The sequence below is a fragment of the Mercenaria mercenaria genome, chromosome 12, assembly GCF_021730395.1.
Source record: "Mercenaria mercenaria strain notata chromosome 12, MADL_Memer_1, whole genome shotgun sequence".
Classification (NCBI taxonomy): domain Eukaryota; kingdom Metazoa; phylum Mollusca; class Bivalvia; order Venerida; family Veneridae; genus Mercenaria; species Mercenaria mercenaria.
This window is the reverse complement of record NC_069372.1, coordinates 5,260,694-5,281,645: the sequence shown is the minus strand read 5'-3', so window position 1 is coordinate 5,281,645 and position 20,952 is coordinate 5,260,694. Positions and strand designations below refer to the sequence as shown.

The 20,952-nt window shown below is 33.4% G+C and overlaps 1 protein-coding gene across 3 annotated transcripts; it reads left to right on the top strand.

Annotated features, from left to right (window-relative positions):
- The first annotated feature begins 421 nt into the window (after positions 1-421).
- On the top strand, positions 422-10,415 carry LOC123534039 (uncharacterized). Of its 3 annotated transcripts, none has more exons than XM_053519030.1 (3): positions 422-544; positions 5,573-5,919; positions 8,935-10,415. In XM_053519030.1, exons 2-3 carry the CDS (start codon positions 5,588-5,590, stop codon positions 10,292-10,294), a joined length of 1,692 nt encoding a protein of 563 aa, XP_053375005.1. In that variant the 5' UTR covers positions 422-544; positions 5,573-5,587; the 3' UTR covers positions 10,295-10,415. The 3 variants fall into 3 exon arrangements, with proteins under 3 accessions (XP_053375005.1, XP_053375006.1, XP_053375004.1); XM_053519031.1 differs by lacking the exon at positions 422-544 and adding an exon at positions 1,097-1,231; XM_053519029.1 differs by lacking the exon at positions 422-544 and adding an exon at positions 1,159-1,294.
- Positions 10,416-20,952: the final 10,537 nt, after the last annotated feature.

Here is a 20,952-nt window from a genome sequence, read left to right as displayed (position 1 = left end):
CGAACAGGGGATATACCTCTAATTTTTTACTGCCTCGCGCAATCCTTATTCTAACCTATTCTGACACCTTCCCCTACGACAATTTGAGAAACAGTGTCACACTGACACAATTAAGATCATATGGCAACACAGGTTGTCACCTGGATAGAACCACCGATATTCCGTAAGCCGTCTGTATGTCTTTCTCGCATGAATATTCTACACCCCAAGGGAGGTTTTGAACAGCGGCCTGAAATACACGGTCATGGAGGTCCTCGATACAAGACAATTATATAGTAGTAATAGAGCCGTTTATTTTCCAACACCTAGAGTATTTAGTATATAGTTCACGTACATCACATTTACATGTAATAATATCAATCTGCTGATAAATAAAGATTTTTCTGCACTGGTTATCATTGTACACCGATCATAAAGTCAACAAACAGTTCATTTAGGCTACTGATAGTCTTGAATATAAAACGGGGTCACGTGATATCAAGTCACGAAATATCGAAAACGAAACTAGATGTTTGCCGGAAGACAGAAGAGACACACAATGGAGGTAAGGATTTTATACTTTTCTTACATAAGCTGTTAGTAGCAGGACTTTAATGCAAGATTAAGGCTTTTGAAATGTCAGTCTCCAAATGCTAGTACAAGAAAGCGAGCTCGGCAAATGGTACAGTAATATCATTATAATGCGGAAGTATAACGCAGAACATAAATGTACTGGTTGCAACGATCTGTAAGTATCAAACGTACTTTTTAACCATTAAATTCAGCGGTTACTAACACATATACTCTGCGGCTGGACATATAGCCACCGTGTTGACTACTCGCCGTGATTTGACCGATATTTGAAATTCTTTACATTTATGAAATAACGAACAACTTTCGATTTAAATGCTTCTTTAAAATAGTAAGAATTCATGAATGAAAATAAAAATGGCAAGGTAATTCTCGCACCATTTTAACAATTGAGTCTGGTTTGGCTTTGAAAACGACAAATTCCACGATACAGGTAGAAAGAGCGAGGCTCCCGGTGTGCTTAGGCGTTTTCATTGCTAAGCCGCGCTCAATCCACTTCCGTCTACATTTGTAAATTCGTCGAGCACGTTCACACTTGTATATAATAATACAAATATCAGTCGGTCTCCAACATTGCTTAAATATTGTAATTAGTTATGGAGCCAAACTGGAAGTAATTCTACATTTTATCCACCAGCTACGCCAGTGATATAAAGAGGAGGTAAGAGCTCGTCACAGTATTACCGAAAACGGAATTAAGAATTTGTTAGACACAGAATTAGTGGTAATATTACATATTTTGGAAAAATACGTTTACGTAAATGTATTTTATGATGTGTTTCGAAATATTATTTAACGATAGGTTTACCACTTGTATTTAAAATACATGATCCCGGAAGTAAAACAAGTCGACAAATGACTGACTCTTTTTAGTAAATTTATATACCAACTGACTATATGAATACTAGAATGAATCTCTGAGGTAGATTTATATGTTGGATCCAAAATGATACTGAATTTAAATGTATTACATTGTTTACAATTAGAGGAGAAAGGTGTGTGTGTGTTGGGGGGGGGGGGGGGGGGGGGGGGGGGGGGGATGTGGCGGTTAGGACCCACCAGTCACCCCCTCCTCCACTAAAATCTGTCAGGCATACGATTTTAACGTTTTGACCTTGCATGACATATTTTCTGCTCGTTGCTTGCATATCATGAAACATTATTAATTCCACAGAATTGTAAATTCCTGTTTGTTCGTTTCGCTTGCATATGCTCCTTTCCAATAGTTAATAGCATAACATATAATCTTCCCACTGCCCTCGTTATAACTAATTCCACTGTGGATATAATCCTATGAAATTGAAAGCTGAAAATACATAGCTTTTTTTAGTCATACTCCGCTTGCAGGTCGTAAACATTACAAACACCTTAGCGTAGAGATGGTACCTACCCAAATAAATCAAAGGGGGACAACTCTGAATTGATCAATAAACTGAAGCCAACATTAAACATTGATCAAAAGTGAAAGAAAAATCAGATAGGTCCTTTTTCAAACAATTTATCAGGCAGACAAAATATGACCTACATTTGTTTAAATCCCTTTGTATTCAATAGACACTATGCATGCTTTTCTCATGACTTACACTGACAGTTATTTTGTAAGTTGTAATGAGGCCCTGACAGAAAGTTTAGTAATGGATGAAGATTATATAGAATAATGCATACATTAAGAAACGTTATTAAGTTTTGATCTTTTAGCCAAAGTTGTTTATTTATTGTTCTCAATGGTGATACATTGGTTTACATAACATTTATTTATCAAAATGTAAAATGTATATATCCAACAATAAGAAATAACAAAAAAAGTTAAATTGGTAACACAAAAATTCATTGTCGTCAAATATAATTACAATGTTTTAAGGAAGTGGTTGTAACTACTACATGTTAAGGTAGCTGACAGGTAATGACTCTATGTAATGTATTTTAAGCAATTCTCAATTTAAACATTCTCTGGAGGGAACTAGCACGATCATTTGCTTTCCTTGAAAAACGAATAAATGCTGAAAAAGCATATGGAGATTACTCTATTTGATGATTTTTGTTACAGGTCAATTACCCTAAACAAACTAAAAGGTGTTATATTTATTGTTGAAAACAAAGTAATCGGATAATTTCAGATATCAACATTAATTTAAAACTTATACTGTTTACACAACTTGAAAAAAGGCTTTTGTTGGGGCCTCTCATTTACAAATATATCAACAATTATCACCTGAATCGAGTGCATTCATGAGTGGAAAATATTGATGGTAAAATGGTGTAGGGGTTTGTTTACAATATAAAATCTTTAATAACTTCTTTAAGGTACATTTTTGGTATGGTTTTGGTAAGCTTATAATAAAGACAATGTCATTCTCTTTCACTCAGAATTTTTTCAAGCGTTTTAGACTCTTGGCTAGTCTTGGAATTTGACTTTATTAAAAGACAAAAGGAAGTTCAGTATAGGCCCTTTCAAAATGTTGAATGTAGAGTAAACTTACCTTATACTCTATTGAATTTATTTAGCTGTGGGAGCTTTTGATATAGACTATAATTAGGGAAGTCCTAAAATCTTTGAAAAACGGTCAATACAAGAGTTGTCCATTTTGCTTCAGATATTTTGAGAAAGTCATTTTTTAGATAACAAATATTTCTATTTTTGACATGGAGAAGAGGAAAACCATAAATATATTTAGAAAATTGGTGCACTTAGCTATCATTTCACTCTGAAAAAAACCTATAAAGATGAATTTGAATTTTTTAGGTACCATCTCTACCTTAGGTAATAATAAAGGCAAAAAATGAAAACTGTCTGCTCACGTAAGGTATCGCTATCAGTTATTGAGCGGTGTGTGTGTGTGTGTTGGGGGGGGGGGGGGGGGGGGGGGGGGGGGGGGGGCGATATTCTTGTTGAATTCAAAGACAAAAGCTGAAGACTTTAAAACTCGCTTCGTTTCTTATAATTCATGCCACATGGAGTAACCAGAGCAAAACAGTCTCGTTTAACATTTAATTATATATCACGCAAAGGGAACTTTAAACACACCGAATTTGCGCCCCTCCTCAACCCAAAATCTGGGTCCACCCCTGCTTACATGTATAGACATCTTCCCAACGGAGATTTGATTAACCCTGTCTAAATATAGTGTGAGGCATGATGCCTCACGACCTTGTTTTGATGCAATTGTTCTGCATTGTTTTTACGGCCTATCGGTAGTTTTTATTTTTGATGTTAAAGTTGTCAGGCTATCTGTCAGCTACTTTTTAATCACAGTTCATTGTTCTGTAACATTTCCAGACATTGACTGATAACCAGTCGCACTGTTAAATTGTTGTTTACTTATTACATTTCAAAAAAATGTTAGAACTCTATTTATGTCATGTGTGTTTTTAGTGAAACTGTAATTTTAGCTTTCACAGGGATTTTCTATAAAAGTACGCAATGTCAGCCTGAGTTATTCAACAGTTCAATCAACAATCACCTGCTGTATTAAATCAAATCGATGTTTTCATGTTATGTCCATTGTTGACTTTGTAAAACTTCATAAAAGTTTATGTCAGTTGAAATTTTGACAGTTGTCAACCATCTTGGATTTTTGTACGTATGCACCGGGTGACTAAATCTCTGTTTAAACGGACCGAAATCGTTTCATGTTCTGCAGAAATAGTTAACTTTTATTGTCAAGTATTTGATATTTAATACTTGGCATGTAGTGTTGATTCGTAGCGTTCTATATTGTTTTATTATTTATTTCTGTCCGACTTTTTTTGTTTACACTAGTTTAGAGGTTAAGCTCCGCCTTATTTGCATATAAGGAAACGTTCGTATCCCGAATGACGTCATGGTCGGCCGAAGTAAGTTCGTAGCATCAACTCGGTTACGGACCTGTCCGGGTATTTCCGACTTTGACCTTATTCAGACTAATTTAGATTCTGGTATTCATCCTCATTTGCATACCATTGCATACCACAAAGGTTAATTATTAGAACGCTAGAATCATCACTTTGCCTCCGTCTCTCGTATAGAAAGGCTGTTTGTCAGTTTGTTCTTAGACATTTTTTTTATTTACACTTCTAAAACTTATACGAATTATTCAAACTTTGAAACTGCACGGTACTTACTATCATTAAATTATACAGTTATTTTATTAGCAGTATTTGGCTGTTTTTCTCTTAGAAAACTCTGTAATTTTAGAGTTGGTTCTCGGTCCGCCTGCTACACGACTTTTGCCTGATATTTTTCATGGTTTATATTTCATTACTGATTATTTTATTCAGTTATAATTAATAGTTATTGTTAAGGCTTCCCATAAATAAAAGTTGTTTGAAGCCGAAAGGAACGTTGTCAGTAGTTTATTTTAAACTTTGAAATAAATTTGAACTCGGGCGCTACCAGCCTTGTCTTGGGCGCTACCAGCCTTTTAACTTGGGCGCTACCAGCCTTGTCTTGGGCGCTACCAGCCTATAGGGTCGCGACCAGACCCTAGTTTAGTCAACATATTGCTTATCCCTGAACAATGAATAACCTTGTAGTATTTTAATTGGTGGACTCAGTCCCCTGACTGTATCTCCTTGCCCTTGGTCTGTTTACATTTAACATTCTTTTTACCCTAACCCAAGTAAAGTCGATGACCAGGGTGGGGGCACTACAATAGCAATGAATATTTCTTGTGTATTTCATATATGTGTTTTACTGTTAACTGGTAACACAGTCTTATATCACCTCGTATCATATTAGCTGATAAGCTCGGTTAAACTATGGAAGGCCAATGCGCCATGCTAATACCAATGTCAACTATCAAATGTTTATGTCGTGTTGGACAACCTGTGGTTTTCCACTTTTTCTATTTTAAAATAGACAAAGTAATGAAACGGAGGTCATTGACTACTCTAAGATTGTAGTCATCCATTTACCATTTGACAATTGATATTTGACACTGAGCGTTTGACAAATGGCACTTGGCAGTAAATATTTTGCAATTGGCTTTCTATGTTGTCAAAAAGCGTTTTGATGTTTATTTAGATGTAAGCTGTCGCGATGGCTGAAGGTGGTGATCTTACATCAATCAAAGACGGGTCCGATGCGGACTTTGAATGCGTGTGTACACCATGTGGGGAAGATAATATCAGAGAAGAATCTGTTAAATATTGTCTGGAATGCAAAGAACATCTTTGTACAACATGTGCCAGGTGTCACAGTCGTCAGAAGGCTACACGATCACACAAGCTGGTAAACAAGGATGACGCCGCGCAAGATGTTATGTTTGCCATGACAACAAAATGTCGATACCATCCAGATCGAGACATCGAGATGTACTGTGGAACTCATGACATGGTCTATTGTCTAAAGTGTATTGCCACTGAACATAGGTTTGTTTTTCTCTAAACACTTATTACTAAAGTAACTTTATACGAAGTTTATGAAGAGCTGTCCTACTCGTACCGGCGTCGGCGACCACGTCCGCACTTTGGTTAAGTTTTGATGCACTTTCACTTGTTCTCTGTTATAATTTGATGGTTTTACTTAAAATAGTTTTTCAACATCATAACACACATCATATTACACAAGGGCCATAAGTCTCGCGCCAATATTTTGTGAATTTCCTCCCCTTTTTACTTAGAATTTCAGGTTAAAATTGTGGTGCACTTCCACTCAATTTTTGTATTACTACAAAGATTTGATACTTTTCCACTTCATCACCTACATCATATGACACAGGGTCCATAATTCTGGCACCAATGTTCCATGAATTATGCCCCCTTTTTTACTTAGAATTTTAAGTTAATTTTTATATATTATCGTTCTTTCTCAGATTTTACGGGAAAATAGTTGTTCCACATCATCATTCACATCATATGACTAAGGGGTCATAACTCTGATACCAATTTTTCATGAATGATGTCCCCTTTTTACTTGAAGTTACAGTTTAAATTACAGTTTAATTTTGACGCATTTTTTTCATATTTCTGTTGTTACTGAAAGGATTTGATTCAATCTTAAGAAAGATTTTTCAACATCATATGAAACAACGGCTATAGCTCCTGCACCAATATTTTATGAATTATTCCTCCTTTTAACCTTGAATTTAACGTTAAAACTGTGTTGTGCTTTTCCTCTATCTCAGTTATTACTACATGGATTTGATTCAAACTTAACATAATTGTTCCACAATATTAGACAAATGATATGAAATATAGTCCATTACTCTTGCAGAAATATTCCAAGAATTATGTTCCTTTTATACTTAATTGATGTTTTGATACACTTCTATCTCTTGTATTACTTAAAGGCACTGACCTTAAAATGATCTTTCTTTACAATTGAAGTTTGGTTATGTTATGAACATTACAAAATGTGTTTTTGTTTCTAAACTGTTTTTAAAATGCCAAATCAAGAAAAACATATGCCCGAGTTGTGGAACGATTTTCTTGCGTTCTTAACAAGGTACAACACGTAAGAATACGTACTTGACGGTCGTTAAATATAAAGTTTCATAATTGAGGCAATTTTACTTCCGGTATCCCGTTTCAAACGCTTTTCAATTTTGAATAGAGAAAATAGTAAAAACAACTAATTCTTACGTGTTTCCATAACACATAATTTGTCAATAACTAAGTTTTAAAGACTTCTTAAGAAATACAACAGTACTTTTCTGATATCACTTTTTTTCTTCTCTTTTTAATTGTCTACGATCTGGAGGTCAGTGCCTTTTAGATACATTTGCCTCAGATTTAAACTATTGTACAATATCGTCATACACGCTGGAGTCATTGAACACTCCAGTGATAGCTTTAATTTCATCAGTGTGCCGTATTGCACAAGCCATCATCGTAATAGTCGAGTGTGCTGTCGTGCTGTCTCCTGGGACAGCTCTTGTTGAGGTCAGTTTGACAAACAAACATATTATACATGCATGTTTACTAATGAAAGAAAATAACATCCTAAATATCTTTTAATCTCTCTACGCCTAATGTCCAACGGGAAAAGCCACATTCAAAGAACGCAGCCGCCCATACAGTAATCCACATAGACATATATAGGTATATACTAATGTTTATCTCGCCTTCTACAAGTTTCTTGCATTTCTGCTGGTCAATAGACGACATGTGCAGACAGGATATATTCCATATCCTGCTGGTAATTTTCCGATATGAATTTTGATTAAAACAAAATGGCTGCCGCACCGCTTGCGTTATTGACTAAAGACAGATTCAGCTCCAGCTATAGATCTCATTTCCGAGAGTAAATTTAGTGTTTTTTTGTCGATGTTATTCTCTTACTTAGTTTAGGTTCGCGAAGATAGCCATAAGAAGCGGAAATAGAAGAACAATAACTATGTATGGGAGACATGGCCACTGTTATGTTGAGACCATGTTTTAAGTTAAACCATCGTAAAGGAAAGGATTAAATACATTTTACTCAGCAGCAGTTTGTAGGATCATTTAATCTACGTACAATATAAAATATTTAACAGGAAACGGAACGAAAGCAAAAGTTTGAAGACAACCTGATATGGTATCAGGTCAACTCGTCCCCTAGTCAACTCGCCCCTAGTCAACTTGTCCCTTTTTGGTCATTTCGTCCCCCTCTATCACTATTTGGTCAACTCGTCCCAATTCTAGTCATTTCGTCCTTCTCATATCGTCTCTCGTTCTTTTTACTTTAAACATTATTATTTACATGCTTTAGTTTTGAAATGGTGAAATCGGGGTCACTTCTGTTGACTTAATATGATTAAATCTTTAAATATACCAGATAAATGCGGGATAATGTATAACAAATAAATGAACTTTAAAATAAACTTTCAGTTCATTGTGCATTTTATGGCTGGTGTTAATCAAGTATAAGCAAAACATGATGTCATAAACCAAACAAATCATGATTGCAAGATTTCAGTCTGCACTGTGTAAAAAGTTTTGTTAATTTACAAAAATGTGTCGATTATAGCACTACCCATCAGTTTGATAGTATTTAGCCCGTATCATTTTATGACCACCTTCCGTTCGTTGATTCAGCAAATACTTAAGTACAGCAGTATAGAGTAGTTGGCCAGATAAGGCTTTTGTTTATAAGTGATGTCCAAATTTAGAAAATATTGAAGTAAAGGGTAGTCGGCAAGATAAAATCGTTACACAGCCGTCGCCTGATAGGGATTTCCTCCACAGCTATATCTTGTATTCTGTCACCAACAATTAGTGTAATAATACACGTATACAACGGGCAATACGTGTACACATCAACAGTAACTCATGCAATAAAATGACACTGAAGTAAGCTGATATGTCTGTTTAATAGACACTTAGCAGTTTCAAAAGTTAGTCTTTTAAAAACTGTATTTATCTAAAGGTTTTTGTATTAAAATTTATTTCTTATTTGTTACCTAGGGTCTGCAATGACGTGACTGGTATAGAGGAAATAAAGATAACTTCCGTTCAACAAAAGGAGGTAGAACGTTTACAGAATTGCACGAGAAACATTCAAGAGCGTTTAGCCCACACTGATAAGAATACAGAGAAAAACATCCATTGCATTCAAGAGCAAAGAAATATCATACTTACCAAAGTGGAGGAAGTCGAGCGGAGCTTGATAGAACATATCCGAAAATTAAAAAATGAAGCGATCATTGCTGTGAACACGGACTATACTTCGATCAAAGAAGAACTGACGTCTAATCTCACCATGGTTGCAAATATGAAGAAGGAAATAGAAAAGGCAAGTAGCCAGTGGCGGATATTTATCAGTATGGATGCTGGGCAACAATTCGTTCAGATGAAACTGATACAACAGACAGTGAGTGATGCAGAAAAATTAGTTGAAGATAGCGAGGCAAAAGGTAGTAAGAATTTATGTTTTACAGAAAGTACAGATTTAAAGACTTCCATTTTATCAGCAACATCTTTAGGACATGTAAATACAGTTACAGAAAAAGAACGCCAAATTGCCCCAAGAATATATAAGGTGAAATCAAAGAACGAGATAAATATCAAAATGAAAAACGACCGTGACACGTGCTATATTATTGATGTATGTCAGCTACAGAACGGTACAATCATACTGGCTGATCACAGTAATAGTAAGATTAAGAGGCTTGATATGAATTACAACATCAAGGATCACTGTGACCTAGGTGACTATCCCACGGGTATCTGTTGTACTGGTCAGAATGAAGTCGCTGTGAAAATGAACAACAACAAGGTTCAGTTTATATCAGCCGGTAGTTCATTCTCTAAGCTGAGAGAAATATCAGTAAAAGGAGGATGGTGTTTGGGAATGGCATATTGTGATGGAGAGCTGTGGATGTCTAACGGCAGTGGTGTCAATATCTACAGTACATCCGGTACTCTCATGAAAACTGTAAGCCAAGATGTCAATGGTCGCAAAATATTTAAATCGACTACACAACATATGGCAGTCTGTGGGGAGACTGTTATCGTAACAGACAACAGTGATGGAGCCGTCTGTTTGGGAAGAGATTATACGGTACAAGGAAAATTGAGAGACGAACGACTTGTCAACACAGTAGGTGTGTCTGTATCTAATGATGGAACCGTATTCCTGTCTGGTTACAATTCACGCAATATTGTGATGTTTGATAAGAATGGGAAATGCCTCGGACTGTTGGTAGCCGAAGATGCTTGTCTGAAGAATCCACTTGCATTACATTACGACAACAAAAAGAATAGTTTAATTGTAACATGTAATCGTTCTGACACTATAACTATTTTTGATAATTTGTCCGATTAAATTTACATGCTCATTTGTAAATTCATAGTAGGTAACTCAGTGCTAATCGTTTTGGTAATTGAAATTGCGTGGACAATGAGATGTTTAGCACAAAAATATATATCTAAATTAATCATTGAAACTGTGTTTGTTATAAAATACAGATATATTCAAAAGCAACTGATTCCGTTTAAAAAAAACCCACAAAAAATGTCATTACCTTTTCGCGTTCTCGCATTTAAATGCGGCTTTTTCAAATGTCTTTTAGCGTAAATGAATTTGAATTATACAAAGAATAAAATTAAAAACGCAACATCAATATTTGGTAAATATTTCATTCTTGCAACTTTTTTTGTAAATAGTTTGATGTTCATATATAATTATACTTTAAATCCAATCTGATATTTTGTGCTGCTGGATTCCTGAACGTTGTCACTTATGCACTTGGAGCTCTTGCTTTATAGTTGGTCACTGTGTTTTGAGCCATGACTGCACTTTAAAATATAAACCATTCCTGGTAATGGGGTTGTGGTAGTACATGTAGTACACATGTATAATAAAAATATAATCGTAAAAGCTGTGTTGTCTTAAGCTCACACGGTAAGTATGCATTACCAAGTAAAATGATAAAAGCATACACATACATGTGTAAGTCATGGTTCGAATCTTTCTACGATTTTTAAAAAAGTTTCTATTTATGTAACACATGAGTATTTTTCTGTGCACGTAATTCTCTTGCAAAAAGCTCGGCACAAATTCGAAAAGAATGTCTTCGACGAGGTACACATATGATTGCGGGTTTAAGAGAAATATTATAATCTGTATATGCATCTTTTAAAGATTATAAGAGCGGAGAGGAGTTGCTTTAGCTCGACGTCTTATAAAAATGCGTGTGGTTAAAACTCCTTGTTAATTAAAAATGTTCAATAAAACACCAAGTTCTAATTAGATTTTAATTATGATAAAAAATCCAGTTTTTATTTATCCGAAATCTGACTGCTCTACATTTTGCGCTATGATGTAATTTTGCAAAATCCATAAATACGTTATTTTACAAACAGTTGTATGACAAAGTGTTCAAAATAAACTCGTTTTAATGGCCAGTTATACATAATTTTAAGTGTTATTGGCTTTACTCAGGCAGACATGTTAGATCATTTTTCATGCCTATCGTCAATACCATTGCAACATCTTTAAAGAAACTGTAGGCTAAATCAAAAATCGCTCATACACTACGACGTCATTATATCAAGTCAAATTATGACGTCAATATGGCGCACGTGTGGCTAGGGTTCTCCTACCCGGATAACCTTAGCATTCCCTGCTAGGCAGACAAGAAAGGCAAGTCTTGTGATCATCGCTTCTCCGTTTGTATGCAAAAATGGCAATAGACAGTCTCTAACTTCTTGTTTTGAATTAGAAAGACGCTAGGCAGTTGTGACCCGCAAAGAATGGTTGATATAGATATTACACCTGTCTCAGACAATATATCTCTACGTATAGATTTCAAGTTTTTATGCCAGACAGACGGACAAATGATCCGAGATTTATTTGCGAATGGTTTTGCAACTGGTCTTAAGTAAAGCGTTTTGCTTTACCGGTTATTAAGTTCTTACAGGACATCTTTTCTGGTAAACTTATTTTCATAAGCGACGGAAATATGAGGTTCTTGTATATGTACTTTGAAGAATTTTCCGTGTTACACGAAAATGTTGTTTGTTTCGGAATCAGTAGAAACGGTGAAGTCTTCTAATGTAAACCAAAACTTTCTCCAGGAACCCGAATTTCTAAATTTAATACAAAGAGCAGTTCGACCTGGTAGCATAGTTATAGAGCGCCCGCTTCGAGTGCGGGAAGTCGTGGGTTCGATCAACAGAACTGCCTTGAAAGAACTGACTCCCAGAATGTTTGAAATTACCTACCATTGCAGTATCACGTGCGTCTCATCAACGGCCACACAGGTATGTACATTCTTTAGTTCAATCTGTCTTAGAAGATGTTCACCGTTTTTGGTACTTAAAAGTGCCCCTATTCGCATACACAAATGGATCCACTTTGATATATTTGCCCCCTTTGATATATTTTCTATGGGGACATTGTCACCTCTTATCATCATCATCGTCGTCGTCGCCGTCGTTGCTCTCTGCTATCTGAGCCGTTGAACAGCTATACACTTATGCCTAGATTCTGTAGGGATAATATCTGGTGCAAACATTTTGTCCAATAGAGTTAAAATCAGACATATGGACTTCTCCAACCCATACTTTATCTTTTAAACATTGGGTGCCATCTGGTATATCAGGCTTTTTCCATAGCCTGTGGGCAAAACAGCCTTGCAGTCTTCCTTCATGACATAAGCACTTCATTTGTGCATCCTTCAGACTTTAAAAACCAAACTTCTCCGAGGCTGATCTTATGATTTCTCAGTCTTCCATATTGGAATACTATTGTGCAGGAAAGTGAAACTAGACATCTTTTTGTCAAAAACAATCTTATAACGCAAGTCAGGTAATGATAAAGACAAAGAAGTTTAAGTAATCACAATTAACAACATTTCTTATTAAAACATGCAAAAATAAAGGCAATTTTGAAAGTTTTATCTCCTCCGCGGGGCTATATTTTAGTGTATGTACAAGTATCAAAATACGGCTGGTTATAAAGGTTAAACGGAAAGTAGTGACGTCACCCCTTCCAGTTCCAGCCCATATCAGCCTCCACCTAATAACATTGATATCGAAAGACAGTAGCCTGTTATTCTCTACAGCTGAATTTATAGCGAATAAACGGAGCAGCTTATTTATAGTCGCCACCGGTTACTCATATTTGCGACTCCTCAAGACGACTGTTAGTAATGTTAGTGGGAGGAGAGTGCAAGGTACAGAAGACGCTCAAATTCTAGAAACCTCCATGTTTCACTGTTAGTAAGTTTTAATCGAAGAAGCGGAGGTTCAAACTCATCACCCCTGGTTTCGTAGTCAGACAGTTTTACCACTGACTACTGCGTCCGCTCTAATAAAAGAGTTTTGCGCAATTAATTGATAATTTATACAGGTTTATTACATTCAGTTACGTCACATTGTGCATGGATAGGCGTAACAACATTTAGATCCAGGGGAAACAGAGGGAATGAAACAGATGGTCAAGGTATAGAAAAAAAAGCAACATTTAGGCTATTGCCATTTAGGCTATTGATAGGATTGTGTTTAAAATGAGGTGGCAGCAAGAAATGAAAAATCGAAAATGAAACTAAAAATGTGCCGATAGGCAGAAGATACACACAATGAACGGTAAGGATTTTCTTACAGAAGTTGTCAGAGGCTTAACGTTTTTTAAATATCAGTCACCAAATACATGGAAGCACGCTCTGCAAATGGTAAAGTATTGTTTTGCGTGTAATGCAGAATTTAAACGGACTAGCAACAATGATTTGTACGTGTAAAACGTACTTTTTAAAGACCCACCACAACCTAGTGACCTATTTTTTCCACTCACATGATGGTATTGTACAAGATGACAGGTAGACAATTTAGGGCACACTTTTGAATAAATGTGTTTTCACAACTTCATCTGCAAATTTATTCAGTCAATCTCTTTTTAGTATAGATAAATACAAATCTTACACTGTTTGTTTGGAAGAAGACTATAAATAAGTTATAGACCGCTTAAGAGGTCTATAATAAGTGCTAGTACTAGACCTGTCCTACTTCTATTGTTTTCAATACAATATGACAAATTCGTACATATCATTGAAAAAAAAAACTATGCCTTATTTAAATGTGCGAGCGTTATAATACATTTTTGGACGACAAATCATTTCAATAAAGTTTAAAATATAGAATGAAGAGGGTAAGATAAAATATTGCTTCACATACAGTAATTAGTTCATGATGAGATATGAAATATTACTTTACATACAGTAATCAGTTCATGATAAGTGATGAAATATTACTTTACATACAGTAATTAGTTCATGACGAGAGATGAAATATTACTTTACATACAGCAATTATTTCATGATGAGAGATAAAATATTACTTTACATACAGTAATCAGTTCATGATAAGTGATCAAATATTACTTTACATACAGTAATTAGTTCATGACCAGAGATGAAATATTACTTTACATACAGCAATTAGTTCATGATGAGATATGAAATATTACTTTACATACAGTAATCAGTTAATGATAAGTGACGAAATATTACTTTACATACAGTAATTAGTTCATGACGAGAGATGAAATATTACTTTACATACAGTAATTAGTTCATGATGAGATATGAAATATTACTTTACATACAGTAATCAGTTCATGATAAGTGATGAAATATTACTTTACATACAGTAATTAGTTCATGACGAGAGATGAAATATTACTTTACGTACAGCAATTAGTGTTCATGGTGAGATATAAAATAATACTTTACATACAGTAATCAGTTCATGATAAGTGATGAAATATTACTTAACATACAGTAATTAGTTCATGACAAGAGATGAAATATTACTTTACATACGTCAATTAATGTTCATGATGAGAGATGAAATATTACTTTACATACAGTAATCAGTTCATGATGAGTGATGAAATATTACTTTACATACAGTAATTAGTTCATGACGAGAGATGAAATGTTACTTTACATACAACAATTAGTGTTCATGATGAGATATGAAATATTACTTTACATACAGCAACTAGTTAATGATGATAGATGAAATAAGGAATTGGTTCGTGATGAGGGATGAAACATTATTTAACATACAGCAATAAGATCATGATAAAAGATGAAATATTACTTTACATTAACAATTAGTTCATGAAGAGAGATGCAATTAGCAATTTATTCATGATGAGAGATAAAATACGAGTATTACTTTACAAACAGCAATTAGTTCCTGATGAGAGATGAATATTGCTTTTCATACAGCAATTAGTTCATGATGAGAGATGAAATTGCTTTTCATACAGCAATTAGTACATGATGAGAGTTGAATTAAATAAAGTCATTAGTTCATGCTGAGAGATGCAATATTACTTTCCATACAGCAATTAGTTCATGATGAGAGATGAAATATTACTTTACATACAGCAACTAGTTCATGATGAGAGATGAAATATTTGTTTACATACAGCATTTAATTCATGATAAGAGATGAAATATTACTTTACATACATCAATTAGTGTTCATGATATGAGATGAAATGTAATTTTACATACAGCAATTAGTGCTGATGATGAGAGATGAAATATTACTTTACAAGCACCAATTAGTTCATGGTGAGAGATAAAATATTATTTTCCATACAGCAATTAGTGTTCATTATATGAGATAAAATGTTACTTTACATACAGCAATTAGTAATCATGATGAGAGATGAAATATTACTTTACATGCACCAATTAGTTCATGATGAGAGATGGAATATTACTTTCCATACAGCAATTAGATCATGATGACAGATGAAATATTACTTTACATACAGCAATAAGTGTTCACGATGAGAGATGAAATATTATTTTACATGCATTAATTAGTTCATGATGAGAGATGAAATGTTACTTTACATACAGCAATTGGTGTTCATGATGAGAGATGAAATATTACATTACATACAGCAATTAGTTCATGATGAGAGATGAAATATCACTTTCCATACAGCAATTAGTTCATGATGAGAGATGAAACGTTACTTCACATGCAGCAATTAGTTCATGATGAGAGATGAAATGTTACTTTACATACAGCAATTAGTGTTCATGATGAGAGATGAAATATTACTTTACATGCAGCAATTAGTTCATGGTGTGAGATGAAATATTACTTTCCATACAGCAATTAGTTCATGATGACAGATGAAATATTACTTTACATACAGCAACTAGTTCATGATGAGAGATGAAATATTACTTTACATTCAGCAATTAGTTCATGGTGAGAGATGAAATATTACTTTCCATACAGCTATTAGTTCATGCTGAGAGTTGAAATATTACTTTCCATACAGCAACTAGTTCATGATGAGAGATGAAATATTACTTTACATACAGCAATTAATGTTCATGATGAGAGATGAAATATTACTTTACATACAGTAATCAGGTTATGATGAAAGACGAAATATTACTTTACATACAGTAATTAGTTCATGACGAGAGATGAAATGTTACTTTACATACAACAATTAGTGTTCATGATGAGATATGAAATATTACTTTACATACAGCAACTAGTTAATGATGATAGATGAAATAAGGAATTGGTTCGTGATGAGGGATGAAACATTATTTAACATACAGCAATAAGATCATGATAAAAGATGAAATATTACTTTACATTAACAATTAGTTCATGAAGAGAGATGCAATTAGCAATTTATTCATGATGAGAGATAAAATAAGAGTATTACTTTACAAACAGCAATTAGTTCCTGATGAGAGATGAATATTGCTTTTCATACAGCAATTAGTTCATGATGAGAGATGAAATATTGCTTTTCATACAGCAATTAGTACATGATGAGAGTTGAATTAAATAAAGCCATTAGTTCATGCTGAGAGATGAAATATTACTTTCCATACAGCAATTAGTTCATGATGAGAGATGAAATATTACTTTACATACAGCAACTAGTTCATGATGAGAGATGAAATATTTGTTTACATATAGCATTTAATTCATGATGAGAGATGAAATATTACTTTACATACATCAATTAGTGTTCATGATATGAGATGAAATGTAATTTTACATACAGCAATTAGTGTTCATGATGAGAGATGAAATATTACTTTACAAGCACCAATTAGTTCATGACGAGAGATGAAATATTATTTTCCATACAGCAATTAGTGTTCATGATATGAGATGAAATGTTACTTTACATACAGCAATTAATAACCATGATGAGAGATGAAATATTTATTTACATGCACCAATTAGTTCATGATGAAAGATGAAATATTACTTTCCATACAGCAATTAGATCATGATGACAGATGAAATATTACTTTACATACAGCAATAAGTGTTCACGATGAGAGATGAAATATTATTTTACATGCATTAATTAGTTCATGATGAGAGATGAAATGTTACTTTACATACAGCAATTAGTGTTCATGATGAGAGATGAAATATTACTTTACATACAGCAATTAGTTCATGATGAGAGATGAAATATTACTTTCCATACAGCAATTAGTTCATGATGAGAGATGAAATATTACTTCACATGCAGCAATTAGTTCATGATGAGAGATGAAATGTTACTTTACATACAGCAATTAGTGTTCATGATGAGAGATGAAATATTACTTTACATGCATCAATTAGTTCATGATGAGAGATGAAATGTTACTTTACATACAGTAATTAGTTCCATGATGAGAGATGAAATATTACTTTACATACAGCAATTAGTTCATGTGAGAGATGAAATATATACTTTACATGCAGCAATTAGTTCATGGTTGAGATGAAATATTACTTTACATACAGCAATAGTTCATGATGAGAGATGAAATATTACTTTACATAACAGCAACTAGTTCATGCTGAGAGATGAAATATTACTTTCCATACAGCAACTAGTTCATGCTGAGAGATGAAATATTACTTTCCATACAGCAACTAGTTCATGATGAGAGATGAAATATTACTTTACATACAGCAATTAGTTCATGGTGAGAGATGAAATATTACTTTACATACAGCAATTACTTCATGGTGAGAGATGAAATATTACTTTACATACAGCAATTACTTCATGGTGAGAGATGAAATATTACTTTACATACAGCAACTAGTTCATGGTGAGAGATGAAATATTACTTTACATACAGCAATTAGTTCATGGTGAGAGATGAAATATTACTTTACATACAGCAATTACTTCATGGTGAGAGACGAAATATTACTTTACATACAGCAATTAGTTCATAGTTTAGAGATGAAATATTACTTTACATACAGCAATTAGTTCATGGTGAGAGATGAAATATTACTTTACATACAGCAATTACTTCATGGTGAGAGACGAAATATTACTTTACATACAGCAATTAGTTCATAGTTTAGAGATGAAATATTACTTTACATACAGCAATTAGTTCATGGTGAGAGATGAAATATTACTTTACATACAGCAACTAGTTCATGATGAGAGATGAAATATTACTTTACATACAGCAATTAGTTCATGGTGAGAGATGAAGTATTACTTTACATTCAGCAATTAGTTCATGATGAGAGTTAAAATATTACTTTACATACAGCAACTAGTTCATGATGAAAGATGAAATATTACTTTACATACAGTAACTAGTTCATGATGAAAGATGAAATATTACTTTACATACAGGAATTAGTTCATGATAAGAGATGAAATATTACTTTACATACAGCAACTAGTTCATGGTGAGAGATGAAATATTACTTTACATACAACAACTAGTTCATGTTGAGAGATGAAATATTACTTTACATTCAGCAATAAGTTCATGATGAGAGATGAAATATTACTTTACATTAGTTCATGATGAGAGATGAAATATTTGTTTACATACAGCAATTAGTTCATGATGAGAGATGAAATATTACTTTACATACATTAATTAGTTCATGATGAATGATAAAACATTACTTTACATAAAGCTATTAGTTCATGATAAGAGATGAAATATTACTGTACATACAGCAATTAGTGTTCATGATATGAGATGAAATGTTACTTTCCAGAATATTACAGCAATTAGTACATGATGATAGTTGAATTAAATATAGCAATTAGTTCATGATGAGAGATGAAATATTAATTTCCATACAGCATTTAGTTCATGATGAGAGATGAAATATTACTTTCCATACAGCAATTAGTTCACGATGAGAGTCGAACTATTATTTTACATACAGCAATTAGTTCATGATGAGATAAGGAGCTACAGAAGGAGATTAAACTAGTTTACCTTGTATCAGTGTTTTCTTTTTTATTACTATTTTAATTTCATCATTTTCATTATTTTTTCACTTTTTTCATTTATACATATTTTATATTATTTTTTTAATTTTTTTTTATTTACCTCTCAATAAGTTTAGATATTTAAAGTTTTTAAAAAAATCTTTAGAAAAGGGACTCTACATATCTAATGCTAAAATATTTTTGTGGAAATCAGTCAATGCTCTCTGTTGAAACTGATGCATTGAAAGTAAGTACATGTATATTAATTCAGCGCGCATATAGTCTATACTTAGTACAATTTGTATACAAATGCTATAATCGTTTGCAAACATATTAAAACTTTTTTTCCAATTTTATACATCATATATATATATATATATATATCTGGCAGCTGAATAATGTTTGACCTAACCACGTGGTTAGATTTGATAGATAGTCAAATTGATTGGAGTAAATCGAAATGTTAAACATCCCAGAAACTGCAACTAGCTATGGAATGCGTCTTGAGTATATCGATATTGTTGAAGGACATAAACCGATCTTATCTCCACTCTTCCTTCACGTGAGTGCAAATACAAAGTGTCCCATTTCTGTAGTGAATACCTCAGAATACCTCAGAATACCTCAGTAAAACATTATATCAGAGATACTTAATCATGAAATAATAAATTTAGCTCAAATAATTGTATAATTGTATATACTATACTAATTTGAAAATAATACACATCCATATTTAATTGATATTTTCTGCACAAAAGGAGCGTGCATATTTCTTCAAAATTAACGAGCACTTTGCAATAATAATCAAAAGCTCTTCAATTACTATAGAGTACAAGTTTGACAATTGTATGAAAATACATGTAGTTTCAAATACAGTTGAAACTCAGTATGTCGGTTTCAAAGGGATCGAAAGTTTTACTTTGAGATACCCAAAATTCGACCTAAAATATATTTTGTGGATGTGTTTTTAGGACTTGACTTGAAAATGTCTCCCAGATAGCCGGAATTTTGATATAAGCGGGTACGAGATATCGAATTTGAACTGTATATATCACGACCGTCAACAATGACATAAGTTCATATAATTATACTGTCATTTCTATTTTCATGTTTTGCTCAATCTATTGTTAGATTGGATTTGATCTTTTTGTAATCTCAAGACGATATAGAAAAAGAATCATTTGATCTTTGTTCAACTACGCTATATATGCTACAAATTCAACAACGTGTGTTTTGCTGTTTTCGTATTAAGGTACAAGTGAAACTCGGATCCTCAAATTCAAAGGGATTCAGCGTTTTACTTTCAGATAACAGAAATTTGACTTAAAATGATACTTTTCGCACGTATTTTCGGGACGGGACAAAACGTCTTCAAGATAGCCCGGATGTTGAGATAAGTAAGTTCGGGACAACATGTTTCAACTTATTACATACGTAAAATACCTTCTACACAACGAGAATATTTTGACAATCCCGTTAGTTTTTTTAAACTTATCTGATAAGCAGGTACAAAATGCACGTTGTTCTCCTGTTATCAGTTTAGACCACAGGATTACTGTGCTTGTGACCGTTGTCAATATTCTTATTATGACTTAGTGGTAATGGAATGTTTTATAATAAAAGTATAATTATTACAACTGTAATTGCTTGCTTTTTTATTATTTAGATAAATTACTTTTTTTATTTAAGATTTATATTATTTTGGACGCAACACA

Bases quoted from the DNA above. Each gene is read 5' to 3' on its own strand.
- LOC123534039 (XM_053519030.1), top strand. From the start codon at position 5,588: ATGGCTGAAGGTGGTGATCTTACATCAATCAAAGACGGGTCCGATGCG. The intron at 5,920-8,934 runs GTTTGTTTTTCT...TTTGTTACCTAG, and splicing joins TGTATTGCCACTGAACATAG to GGTCTGCAATGACGTGACTG.